Raw genomic sequence first — 13,258 nt, 5'->3', positions numbered from 1 at the left:
TAATGTTAACCCTAACCCCAACTGTAAACTTAACCCTAACCCCAACTATAATGTTAGCCCTAACACCAACTGTAACCTTAACCCCAACCCCAACTGTAATGTTAACCCTAATCCCAACTGTAATGTTAACCCTAATCTCATCTGTAACCTTGACCCTAACTCCAACTGTAATGTTAACCCTAACCCCAACTGTAATGTTAACCCTAACCCCAACTGTAAACTTAACCCTAACCCCAACTGTAACATCAGCTCTAACCCCAACTGTAACCTTAACCCTAACCCCAACGGAAACCTTAACCCTAACCTCAACTTTAATGTTAACCCTAACCCCAACTGTAATGTTAACCCTGACCCCAACTCTAATGTTAACCCTAACCCCAACTGTAATATTAACCCTAACCCCAACTGTAAACTTAACCCTAACCCCAACTGTAACATTAGCCCTAACCCCAACTGTAATGTTAACCCTATCCCCAACGGAAACCTTAACCCTAACCCCAACTGTAACCTTAACCCTAACCCCAACTGTAACCTTAACCCTAACCCCAACTGTCAACTTAACCCTAACCTCAACTTTAATGTTAACCCTAACCCCAACTGTAAACTTAACCCTAACCCCAACTGTAATATTAGCCCTAACTCCAACTGTAATATTAACCCTAACCCCAACTGTAATGTTAACTCTAACCCCAACTGTAATATTAACCCTAATCCCAACTGTAAACTTAACCCTAACCCCAACTGTAACGTTAGCCCTAACCCCAACTGTAATGTTAACCCTATCCCCAATGGAAACCTTAACCCTAACCCCAACGGAAATCTTAACCCTAACCCCAACTGTAACCTTAACCCTAAGCCCAACTGTAAACTTAACCCTAATCCCAACTGTAACCTTAACCCTAACCCCAACTGTAACCTTAACCCTAACCCCAACTGTAATGTTAGCCCTAACCCCAACTGTAACCTTAACCCTAACCCCAACGGAAACCTTAACCCTAACCTCAACTTTAATGTTAACCCTAACCCCCTCTGTAACGTTAACCCTAACCCCACTGTAACCTTAACCCTAACCCTAACTGTAACCTTAACCCTAACCCCAACTGTAATGTTAACCCTAACTCCAACTGTAAACTTAACCCTAACCCCAACTGTAACGTTAGCCCTAACACCAACTGTAATGTTAACCCTAACCCCAACTGTAACGTTAACCCTAACCCCAACGGAAACCTTAACACTTACCCCATCGGAAACTTTAACCCTAACCCCAACTGTAACCTTAACCCTTACCCCAACGGAAACTTTAACCCTAACCCCAACTGTAATGTTAACCCTAACTGTTACTTGAGCCTTGACCCTACTGTTAACCGTAACCATAACCTTCACCCTGACCATAACCCTAACCTTAACACTAACCATAACCTGAATCTTGACCCTAACCATAACCCTAATACAACCTTCACCCTAACCATATCCCTACCCTAACCCTAACCAGAGCCTTTACCTTAACCATAAACTTAACCTAAACCCTAATTGTTACCTTAAAACTAACCTTAATCCTAACTTTATAACCCTAACCGTAGACTTAACTCTGACCTTAACCTTAACCCTAACACTAACCCTGACCATAACGCTCACCCTAAACTTAGCCCTAACCCTTTCACAGCAGCAATTGCTAAATTTTCTTTCAATTTATCGAATTTAAGGCCACAGGGGAAATGGTGGTGTCATGATAAAATCCTTTGGCTAGTGCCCAGAGAGCCCTGGTTAATATTTAGATTTAAATCCCACTATAGGCGCAACTGCAATTTAAATGTAATTAACAAAACCGGAATATAAAGTGAGTTTCATGTTTCAGAACCCCCTTCCCCTCCCCCATTTCTGATGAAGGGTCTAGGCCCGAAACGTCAGCCTTTCTGCTCCTATGATGCTGCTTGGCCTGCTGTGTTCATCCAACTCTGCACCTTGTTGTCTTGGATTCTCCAGCATCTGCAGTTCCTACTATCTCTGAGTTTCATGTTTGCTGACTGTGACAACCACTGTTTGTTCCTATAAAAACCTGTTTCACCAATGTCCTTTAGGGAAGGAAATCTTTTCATCCTCAGCTGGTCTGATTCCAGACCCACAGCAATGTGGTTGATCCTTAACTGCCCTCTGAACTGGCTTGGTAAGCCACTCAGTTCAAAAGAAACTAGGAATGGGCATTAAACATGTGCCCTGCCTGTGATACCCACATCCATGAAAGTGATTTTAAAAGGCCTAATTTCTGCAGCTTAAGATTTAGAGAGTAAACCTTCCAGAACACTAGTTCTATTATCATATCTAGAATCCCTACAGTGTGGAATCAGGCCAATCAACCCATAGAGTCCACCACCTCCAAAGAGCATCCCACCCAGATCCACCCCCTCTACCCTATCCCTGTAACCCTGCATTTCCAATGGCCAATCCACCGAACCTGCACATCTTTGGACTGTGGGAGGAAATGCACACAGACACGGGGAGAATGTGCAAACTCCAGACAGACAGTCACCCAAGGCTGGAATTGAACCTGGGTCCCTGGTGCTGTGAGGCAGCAGTGCTAACCACTGAGCCACTGTGTTAATATTGATGCAAGAGGGGAGAGTGCACATAGCGAATATAAACACTCGGCCTATGATAAAACCAGTATTCCCAACCTTGCTTCCTTTGATAAACATCCCCACTTGTTGGAGGTATTATGTGATGATTTGCCTTGTGACTTGATGAATGTCTGAGGGTCAGTGTAGACTTGTTGGGCCAAAGGGCCTGTTTCCACACTGGAGGGATTCTATGAAATCTTGTAGTTGTACCAGCTTCTACCACTTCCTCAGGCAGCTCATTCCATACACACACCACCCTCTGCATGAAAAAAGCCCCTTAGGTCCCTTTTAAATTTTTCCCCTCTCACTCAAATGTGGGCCCTCTAGTTTTAGACTCTCCCACCCTAGGGAAAAGACCTTGTCCATTTATCCTATCCATGTCCCTCATAATTTTAAAAACCTCTATAAGGTCACCCCTCAGCCTCCGACACTCCAGGGAAAATAACTCCAGCCTATTCAACCTCCCCCTGTAGCTCAAACCATCCAACCCTCGCAACATCCTTGTAAATCTTTTCCATTTCATTTCCAGATACATTTCCATCGATGCAGTACTTCAGAAAGTGGATGCACATGCATTCTTCAATTTGGATAAAGTCACACACATGTGAGTATTTGGTCCCTGGGGCTGCAGGTCCCAAAAATTGGAAATTGACATTACATAGGGGTAACGGGAGAGGAGGGGCAGGGGCGGATCTGGAACTCCAGCCCCAAAATTGTCAGGGGGGGTGGCATGGGACGTTGAAAATTGCAGAAAGACCATTTCTATGAGTAGTACAACCAAGACTGTTTGGTGCCATTGAGACACACATCCACTTAAAATGCATAAAGATTAGAAGGGCTGAATGGCCTCCTCCTGGTCCTTGTTCCTCTGTTGAGAGTAGAAGCTGTTATACTCAGCACTGACTCCTCAAAGGCAACTTCAATGGGCATTAAGAGATTCCTTCTCTTCCCTACAATGACCTCATCCCAAGGACTATGAAAAACAGAAGAGTTTGCAGAATTTCAAGCCTAAAGCAAGTGTTTGATCTCTGTAGCTCTCTTGGTATAAAGCAGTGAGTGAATCCAGTGCTACATTTCGTACCTACTCTAAGTATCGAGCCCACTTTGAGGATTTTTCCTTTCCCTTCTCATACTGTTTTAGTTGAAATTAGATAGTTAACTGGAAAGATTCAGAATTATTTTTGTATGATCATGTTGGCCAGGAACGTTGCAAAGTGCTTCAGCCCATGGGTGAAATTTGCAAAGTGTTTACTGGTAGCTAACTAACTCCCACACCACTGGAAAGACCCGTCCAATCCCTGAGAACAGGCAAGGTCCTTGGCAAATTTGCAGCTCCATTGCCGGCCTCCCCAGTCATCAGGAGCTGCCAGTCGTGGTCCAGATATGGAAAATGAAGACTGCATTTTATACTCTTCTCACGTGATGAGTGTTACAGGGTGGTGGGGTCAAAAGGGCATCTCTTTGCCAACCCCCACCCAATCAGTGCCTCTGATTGCCTTCCCAAACAGGGGCATTTGTAGCCCCAGCCTGAACTCAGCTGGCAGGTCACCATGCAATCCCAGTCCTGCACCTGGCCACCTTTTCATCTTCCAGGGTGGCAGGAGAACAGGAAGATGGCAATTTGAGGCCCTGAAATGGCCACTTTAAGACCTTAATCGGTGGCAGCTCCAGAAGGTCACCCTTGGGCCTTATACACAGAACTTAATTAGTGCCAGGAAGGGAGTGAGTTTCCCCCCAGGGCCAATGTGATGAAATGTTTCCTCTCATCACCACCTCCAGGGACGGAGGTGTTATTTTTACATTGCCATGTTTGTGCACAGCAGGATCTCACACCGAAAACCGAGTGACTGATCTTTTTGCCCTGTTTCATGGGCAATGTTGATTGAGGAGACACATTGGGTAGGCACCAACAGGAAATTCTTGCCCTTCTTCATAAAATCTTCAACAGTCCACCTCAATCTCTGGAACAGGAGGGCAGGAACTCAACTCAGTGTCTTACCTCGGAGGTATCGCACCTCCGGCATTGCTGCACTCCCTCACCGCTGCACTGAAGAGGTGGCACAGATTGCCTGCTCACATTCTCCCGTAAGATTTGAAGCGCGAACCCTCTAATTTGGAGACGCAGCAGTGGAACTGATAGTCGGAAACATCTTCACTATTGTGACCTGAGGCCTAAGCTCTGGATTGCAACTCCCTTCATTGTTTTGTTTCTCTCTGTCTCTTTCTCTCTGACTCTTCAAGATGTTCCTTAAACCCTACTTCATGACCAAGGCTGAACTCCTGATGAGTGCAAGACAAAATGATCTGACAATCCTTGCTCAGCACAAAAGGAGCCATTTGGCCCACCATATCTGTGCCAGCTCTTTGAAGGTTACCTAGTTACCCTAGTGCCACTATACCACTTTCTCCCTGCAACCCTACGCATTCTTCCTGGTTTGTTAATGATTTCATTCTCTCTTGAAAGCCTTATTGAACCTACCTCCACCACACTGACAGGCAGTATATTCCACATCCTAACTACTTCTCCTTATAACCCCATTGCTTCTTCTACCTTAAATCTGTGCCTCTCATTCTTTCCATGAGTGAAAATAGTCTTTCCCTCTCAGTGGGCCCTCGTGATTTCTAAAACCTTCATCAAATCTCCTCTTCTGTAAGGAAAGCAGTCCCAAATCGCCCAATCCATCCAAAGTTCTTCATTCTTGCAACCGTTTTAGTGAGTCTTTTCTGTGCTATCTTCCTATCTTACGTGAAAGGTGGGACCCAGACCTGGATATCCACCCAACCAGCAGGTGGGACCTCAATTTAACATCTCAGCATCATCAATAGTGCAGCATTCCCACAGCACTGCTGCTGGCATCTCAGTCTTCATCATCATCCTCAAGTCCTAGAGTGACACTTGAACCAAGAGGTTCAGGGGTAAGTTGCTACCAACTGAGCCACAAATAAATCATGGTCCTCTGATCACTATTCTCTGATCCCTGCTGGAAAGTGGACTGGTATTGAAGTGGATATTGTCTGTGATGCAGTACATGGTCTGAGAACATTCACAGTCTGGGCTGAAGTGTTACTGATTGACTGGTACAGTACTGACTCGTACTGAGCACAGCCGCACAGAGATAATACAAGCTGCAATCAGAGGGAAGGAAATGAAAAGGGGAAAAACTACAAGAACGGACTATATCAATAACTCTTTTCTTTTTAAAACAGAGAGATACGGAACACGAAGAGCTTGAGTCACATTGACCCAGATGCTTTCAAGAATCTTCCAGTTCTGAAATACTTGTAAGTATAGAAAAGCAAAATTGAATGCTCTGGTATTTCTGGTAGGCCTTCCTGGGTTCTCATAGTTTGGTGCATTATGATTATGAGCCCTTGCAAATTAGATTTGTCTTTAAGGGCAGAGTGTTTTGGCCATTCCAACCTCTTCACTAGGGAGGGCCATTGTACAGTTAGTGTTAGCTCTTTGACCTGTTTACATTTCAAGTCCACTCTGAAATGGGAAATGAGACAGAGGGCCAAAGAACACGATTTTGGCAACTGTGGGACAAACGTGATGATTTTGGAGCAGACAGCCTGGTCCAATCAGGGAGCTGGCAGCCTAGCACCCCCAGCCAACACGATGGGAGAGGTGGGTGCTGCTGAGGCAGGTTGGAACTTCTGGGGGATTCCTCAGTCGGAATGCTGCCTCACAGAAGCACAAGTTACACTTCAGGGTGGCAGAGAGGGAACGCCAAGCCAATCCAATGTGTGTGGGTGTGTTGGGGTGAGCTGGTGGGTGAGGGGAATGTGGAGTCTGGGGCAATAATTTCCTGCCCACTGCCTCTCAATGGGACATGGAGGCTTCGATCTAATGGGCTATCAGGCTCGGTGAAGCTAGTGGCTTTACCACCGGTTGGGAGGCTGCTCCATCCCCTGGCAAAAGAGGTCAATATAAACTATTCGACAAGAAGTTAAGAAGTAACCTCTTTACCCAAAAAAGTGGTGAGATTGTGAAATTAATTCCCATGAGACAGTGGCTGAAATGGATAGTCTAGATTTGCAGTCTATGGGAGGCTACACGAGCATGTCAGTGAGAAAGAAACATGATGATTGATTTCATTAGGTTTGATTTGATTTATTATTGTCACTTGTACCGAGATACAGTGAAAAGTATTGTTTTGCATGCTAACCAGACAAATCATACCCTACATGAGTACGTCAGGGTAATAGAATAGAATGCAGAATATAGTGTTTCAGCTACAGACACAGTGCAGAGAAAGATCAACTCTAATACATGAGAGGTCTGTTCGTTAGTCTGACAACAGCGAGGAAAAAGCTGTTCTTGAATCCGTTAGTACTTGCGTTTAAGCTTTTGTGTCTGGAAGAGGATAGAAGAGATTATGACCAGGGTGGGAGGGGTCTTTGATTATGTTGCCCGCTTTCCTGAGGGAGCAGCAAGGATAGACAGGGCCAATGGATGGAAGGCTGGTTTGTGTGATGGACTGGCCTGTGTTCACAACTCTCTGTAATTTCTTGCAGCCTTGGGCAGAGCAGTTGCAATACCAGATTGAGTTGAGAAGCGATTGGAAGAGATTCAAGTGAAGTCTCAACACTGATGTGAATTGTGTGTACTGTGGCCTCTTGTAATATTTATATATATATATCCTATCTACATCAGGTGCGTTTGCACACAGGCTGGAGACATTGAAGTCTTCTTACCTGTCAACTGTTTCTGCTCCGATTTCAGGGGCATTTTCAACACCGGGCTGAACACATTTCCAGACCTGACGAAAATTTGTTCCACTGACGTGAACTTCCTGCTGTGAGTAGTCGAAAAGATAACCATGACTTACTTGGGTATGAAACTGACCAGCACAGTTTTAGAGATGCCAGGTATACGCAGTTTTCTGAATCCTCACTAAAGTGTCACGGCTCCATCTGGTCCAGGTCATGTTGGCGAATGGACTCTGATATACAAAGTCCTTTCACTTTACTCCATTCTCAATGACTTGACAGGTGTAACACCTATAGATGGAATGCTGAGGGAGGGGGTGCTGACTTGAACCTACCCTGTGGGCACTTGGGCTGAGTGTAGACTGGGTACCTGACGAATCACCAACATCACAGTTTTTCTGTTTTCCATTGACTTTGAAAATATTGCCAAGAGTTGTATTTCCAAATGGAGGAACTGACAGTGAGAAACAAGTCTCCATAAAGAGTTTGAACTACCTTGCTCACTTCATTTAGCACCAAGTTATTTTATGTGCCTGATAGAACTAACCTCACCTCCAGTCTATTCCATTTGGGCAGGTTGGATTGAATGTATCCACATTGACCTCTGCATCACTGTGAGAGTCTCACTATATGGTAATCTTCCAATCTGTTGGAGCACTGACCTTTTATACCTCAGGCTGCTCCTACATACTACCTCAAGGTCACTTGGGGATGTTGGCATATCAGTGGTCTGTATTATGTCACAAAGTGTCGTCACGAAAATGGCGTGCCAACTCAAGTGATCAACTATGCAAGAATTCTTGTATCAATCATGGCTAACATGCTTCCCAAGCTGAAAATGGGATATATCAAGAACCACATTTGTACAAGTCAACAGCCCTTTACCCTCCCCGCCATGGACAATGGCATCACTGACAATCTAAGCTTAGGGCAAAAATATTCAAGTAACCATCAAACAAACCTTCATGTCCTCCTGAATCTCTCAAAGGCCATTATGTCAAAGACAGGGGGATGGAAGGATGTTACAGGGCAGCTAAAATCTCACCAAATAGCAGAGAACAGGCTCTCCCTTTTAATGACTTCCAGTCCCTACCATAAGTTAGTAAAATAATGAAGGTTCATCCCAAATTCAACACTTACTTGTAAAAAAAAGTGAGGTAGACACCACTGGAAGAGAATTTGCTTCGGGAGTTCTCCCAGACTTCTACAAGTGGAGTACAGGCCTGTTTTCCCTGGATTTCTGACAATCTTATCTCAACGCTACACCAGGACATCAGGAGATCCCCACACAACCCCCAACACTGTAGTAGTTTTAACCCATCTCTTGTCATCATATCGAGATCCCAGCTTAATTTTCTTTGGTGCTTTTTACAAAGCGAAAGGAGAAGAAAAGAGGCCATTCCAAACACTTCAGAAACAATTTCCATAATATAAATATTTTGATCTGTCAGTACCTCAGCCCAACCAAGTTTTGTGTTGCACTTGGAAGAAGTACAAAGATGTGAAGAATGTAACATGCCACAGGCACAAGGCCCACAATCTCTGAACTGACTTGTATCTGAACTCACTTCGTGTTCACTTAAGACCAACAAGTAGCCTTAGCATCTTTAGACTCCAGCAACAGCACGACCTCAGGTACAGAGAGGGACGGGTTTGGTGCCTGTGTGGAATGAGGTGAGCTAACTTCACCTGGGTTCAAAGGCCAACTATTCAAGGACGGTTGCGAACATGAACATCCCCAATTCATTGATCACTGGAGCTTTTGATGTAAGATTAAAAGGGCAGTTATAGTTGAGAGGGGTGGTTATCTGACACAACAGCTTGGGAGCACAGGATAAAAGTGCCTTGACGTTTTCGGAGGTGGGGTTGGTGGGAAATGGGGATTGTTGGTGGGAGGAGTGCAGGCAGCCTAGGCTTCTCCAAGGCTACAATGGAAGTGTTTCCAAATTCAGTCTGACGCAGGAATAGGGATGTGCTTGGGGGCAGAACTCATTAAGACAGGTCCTTGCCTCAGATTTGCCAAGACTCTTGTTTCTAAGATTAGGATTACGTGGATTTTCACCAAAGTGGGTAGTTTTAAAACCTCTTGGACCTTAAGCTTTAAATCTTTATTTATTCAGTGGGTCGGTATGAGAGGTAAAGAAAGCCAGGGCATTGCTTTAGGTATGGAAACTCGTCCAGCAGCAACCAGCCAGCACAAACACAGCAAGCCCCAACAATTGAGAGCCAGCTGTGGGTTCAACAATATTTAGTTAATAAAACATTAAACACACGATAGCCGACAACGTCTGCTATGAACAGCGACGTATATTTAAATGTTATGCTTGGATTACTGTTCCTACACAATGGCAGTGATGGGAAGTAGTTGGATCTATTGGAATTCTATGCTTAGTATAAAATAATAGTTGGATGGAGTCTGTGTTTATCCAACTCTGTCATTTCATTCAAATTCCTCACTTTCTAAATATGGGTTACAGCAAATGCAAGGAAGTCTTTTCAAATAGATATGGTGCTAGCCGATTATACACTCATTCTAATACCCTGTTGAGTAGGTGGGTACCCAAGGATCTATCGGAGGGCTAGTGTTTTGCCGTCTCAAAACCAAAATATCTCTTCCCACCATTGGCAATCTGAGAACATTCAGGGTCTCAGAATGAGAAAAGCAATGAACAAGTAGGGATTGCGAAAATGAAGAAAGACTTTGTTACGGCAGAGACAGGTATAATGGACCAGACCAGACCCCTCAACATATAGTAAAAAGGTAGTGTAGACCCTAACATTTTCTTATTTCTAAGGTAAATGCGAGGTGCTGTGTTCCACATGCAATTTGATTGGTCAAACTATTCGATGTTAAACAAAACACAATTTATTCAAACACTGCAGTTAAAGTACAACAAAAGAAAGAGGAACTTTTAATAACTTAACTCTATTGGAAAACTTAACAGAATAATACATTTTTTTATTACTAAAAGCAACTGTTCTAATGTAGCAACATCCCATAAATACTCCCTTGGCAAAAAGGCAAATTGAGAACAACAGATTGTCTCACGTAATCCTATCAGCAAGAAAGAGATACACGCAGCAGCTCCCCAGATAGAGAGGGAGAGAATGCAGCAGCTGGGAGAGAGTCACTGCCTTCCTACCTTGCTGACACCCCAGCAAAAACAACTGAAGGTCATTTAATACTCCTAGATCTGTGAGAGCATCACCACACCCACTCAGGCTGCTTCTATTGTTCCAACCTTAAAAAAAACCCCAAGGCCTCACCAGTGGCTTATTTTCTCACTGACTGCTCGGCGCTTGTCCCTCAGTCTCTCTCTCTGAAAGAACCCAGGACAAAACACATCTCTTAAAGCCACTGCATCGTCACCCAGGGAGAGCCACTTGTAAAGACAAGCAGCATTGCAGTTCATTCATGTAAGAAAATCACCAAAGGCGTCAAATAGGAAATTCAGAACTTTACCCGGAAAGTGGTGAGAATATGGAGCTTACTGCCACTGGACAGATGGAATGGGTGAAGAGATGCAAGCCTTCTCGAGTCTCCTATCTTTTGTCTGCCTGGCCCTAATTACAGCAAGCCCTGCTGCAAGAAATTGAGAATTGTCATGATGCAGAGAAGGAGTCCATTCAGCCCATTGTGCCTGTACTAGTTCTGTTACCTAGAGCCAGTCTCCAGCCTTTTCCACCGTATTTCTGCACACCGTTTCTATTCAAACAATCATCCAGTGCTCTCTTGAATGCCTCAATTCAACGGGGATCCACCGTATTCGCAGGCAGCAATTCAATGTCGATGGATCAGGAAATCAACGAAGAAAGGCTTTCACTGTCAGGGCATCAGAGCCAACCTCAAGGTATTGAATGAACAGGACCCACAGGATGTCCATGATACCTGGCCTGCCTGGAATACTATCAGAAGGAGACTTTGGCTTTCTCTACCGGGAAACATCAAGACTGGTTTGACGAGAGCGACCAGGTTATCCAGGAGCTACTAAAGCACAAGTGTAAGCCATTCACAAACTGTGAGCATGCCAATGCTCAAGGGAAGGAAAGCAGCTCTACTGACAAATGAAAACCGTGGTTCAATGAGAAACCTTTGATTTAAAGAACAGAAGGAAATCCAGCAAGCCCCAATGACGGATGAGAATTTTGGTGCAAAACCACACAATTTGGAGAAGAGTTAAACCACAAAGATGTAACTGTTTCAGATGCCCCAGACAGACCTACATGGAGGCCTGAGCAAACAGCAGAAGGAGTGTGCGAAAGCCTATCATGGGAGATGGAAACTAGTGTGGAGGTAGAAGATCAGCCAGGATTGTGTGGAATAGTGGAGCAGGCTCAAGAAGCTGAGACACCTACTCCTGTTACCATGATTTCTGACTCTATGAAATACAATACAGTGAGGGCTCTGAGTGTCAGTTGTTGAAATATTCTTTGGTCCATGCTTGAGGAAGAGGGATTAGAAGTGGACTTTAGAGAGGAAATGTGAATCGTAAAATGTTTCAGCTAAAAACGGGAGTAGAATGTTGGCACAATGGAATGTTCTTTCCTTGGTTTCCTCTCGCGAATGAATTTAAAACAAAAAGATCAGTCTGAATCTTTTTGCTGGCGGCGTGTACTTTAAACAGTGCAAATCTCTAACTCTTAGAATAACATAGCAACAGACAGAGACTGTTTGAACTATCACATCTCTACTGGAGCATTTGGAGAGTTTGCCAATTGGTCACATAACCCCTGCACTATCCCCGTCATTCTATTTCAAAAATCTACACAGTTCATTTTTGTCAGGAAAACTCATCTTGTTTTGTTCAGGAAGCATCATTCCCATCTCCTGAGGTTCTCCTTGAGGCTGGGAGGTCAACATGGACAACTTGCTCCCAGTTTTTCCAACTCATTCTTTGTTGGACAGCTGCAGAATTACCTGGCAATGTGGTGGGGTTTAGATGAGGAATTCTGAATTTCTACATCAAAACAGAGTAGCATGAATAGGACATTCAGCCTTTCTAGCCTGGTACATTATGGCCTATCTATATCTGAACTCCATCTTGAGTGGGAGATCTGAAATACAATCCAAGCAAGGGTCACCCCCTTACTATTTACAATCTACTCAACAGAGGCTTGTTACCTCAAGTATCACCTGGCCTCGGGTGTCAGCATGTTAAATACCGTCTAGTCTAGTATAGATTGAGATTTATTAAATATATTTATCACATGTACTAGGTATAGGAATAAACAAGTAAAGTGTGAAGTGCACAAAGTTGCCATTCACTGGTGCCCACTTTGTAACAAAAACCAGAATTAAAAGATTTTAACAGATCCAAAAGGTAAGCAAGAAAAAAAAAGTCCAGATCTCGGAGTCCAGAGTCCCATCTCCACATGGTGCAGGCGCCGCTCCAATCGCTAGGGCACCCAGGAGGCCACCACCGTCACTGTCTCACCGGCCCCACTCTCACCGTCACTGCCTCACCGTCCCAGCTCTCACCGTCACTGCCTCACCGTCCCAGCTCTCACCGTCACTGCCTCACCGTCCCGCTCTCACCGTCACTGCCTCACCATCATTGCCTCACTGGCCCCGATCTCACCGTCACTGCCTCACCGGCCCCGCTCTCACTGTCACTGACTCACCATCCCAGCTCTCACCGTCACTGCCTCACAGTCACTGCCTCACCGGCCCCACTCTCACCATCACTGCCTCACGGTCACTGCCTCACCGTCCCGCTCTCACCATCACTGCCTCACCATCCCAGCTCTCACCATCACTACCTCATCGTCCCACTCTCACTGTCACTGCCTCACCCTCCCGCTCTCACCATCACTGCCTCACCTCCCCCACTCTCACCATCGCTGCCTCACCGACCCCCTCTCACCATCACTGCCTCATCGTCCCACTCTCACTGTCACTGCCTCACTGGCCCCACTCTCACCATCGCTGC

General features: G+C 44.9%; 1 protein-coding gene across 1 annotated transcript in view; it reads left to right on the top strand.

The window, feature by feature from the left end:
- tshr (thyroid stimulating hormone receptor) overlaps nt 1–13,258 on the top strand; it is a 74,083-nt gene that overhangs the window by 34,407 nt on the left and 26,418 nt on the right. Inside the window, exons 3-5 of the mRNA XM_048600024.1 lie at nt 3,145–3,219; nt 5,823–5,897; nt 7,342–7,416. Of these exons, the coding sequence (XP_048455981.1) occupies nt 3,145–3,219; nt 5,823–5,897; nt 7,342–7,416 (225 nt within the window). The remainder of the gene's footprint in view (nt 1–3,144; nt 3,220–5,822; nt 5,898–7,341; nt 7,417–13,258) is intronic.

This window comes from Rhincodon typus, chromosome 8, assembly GCF_021869965.1.
Source record: "Rhincodon typus isolate 14 chromosome 8, sRhiTyp1.1, whole genome shotgun sequence".
Classification (NCBI taxonomy): Eukaryota; Metazoa; Chordata; class Chondrichthyes; order Orectolobiformes; family Rhincodontidae; genus Rhincodon; species Rhincodon typus.
Note: the sequence above shows the minus strand (reverse complement) of the source record. Positions and strands in the feature narration are given on the sequence as shown.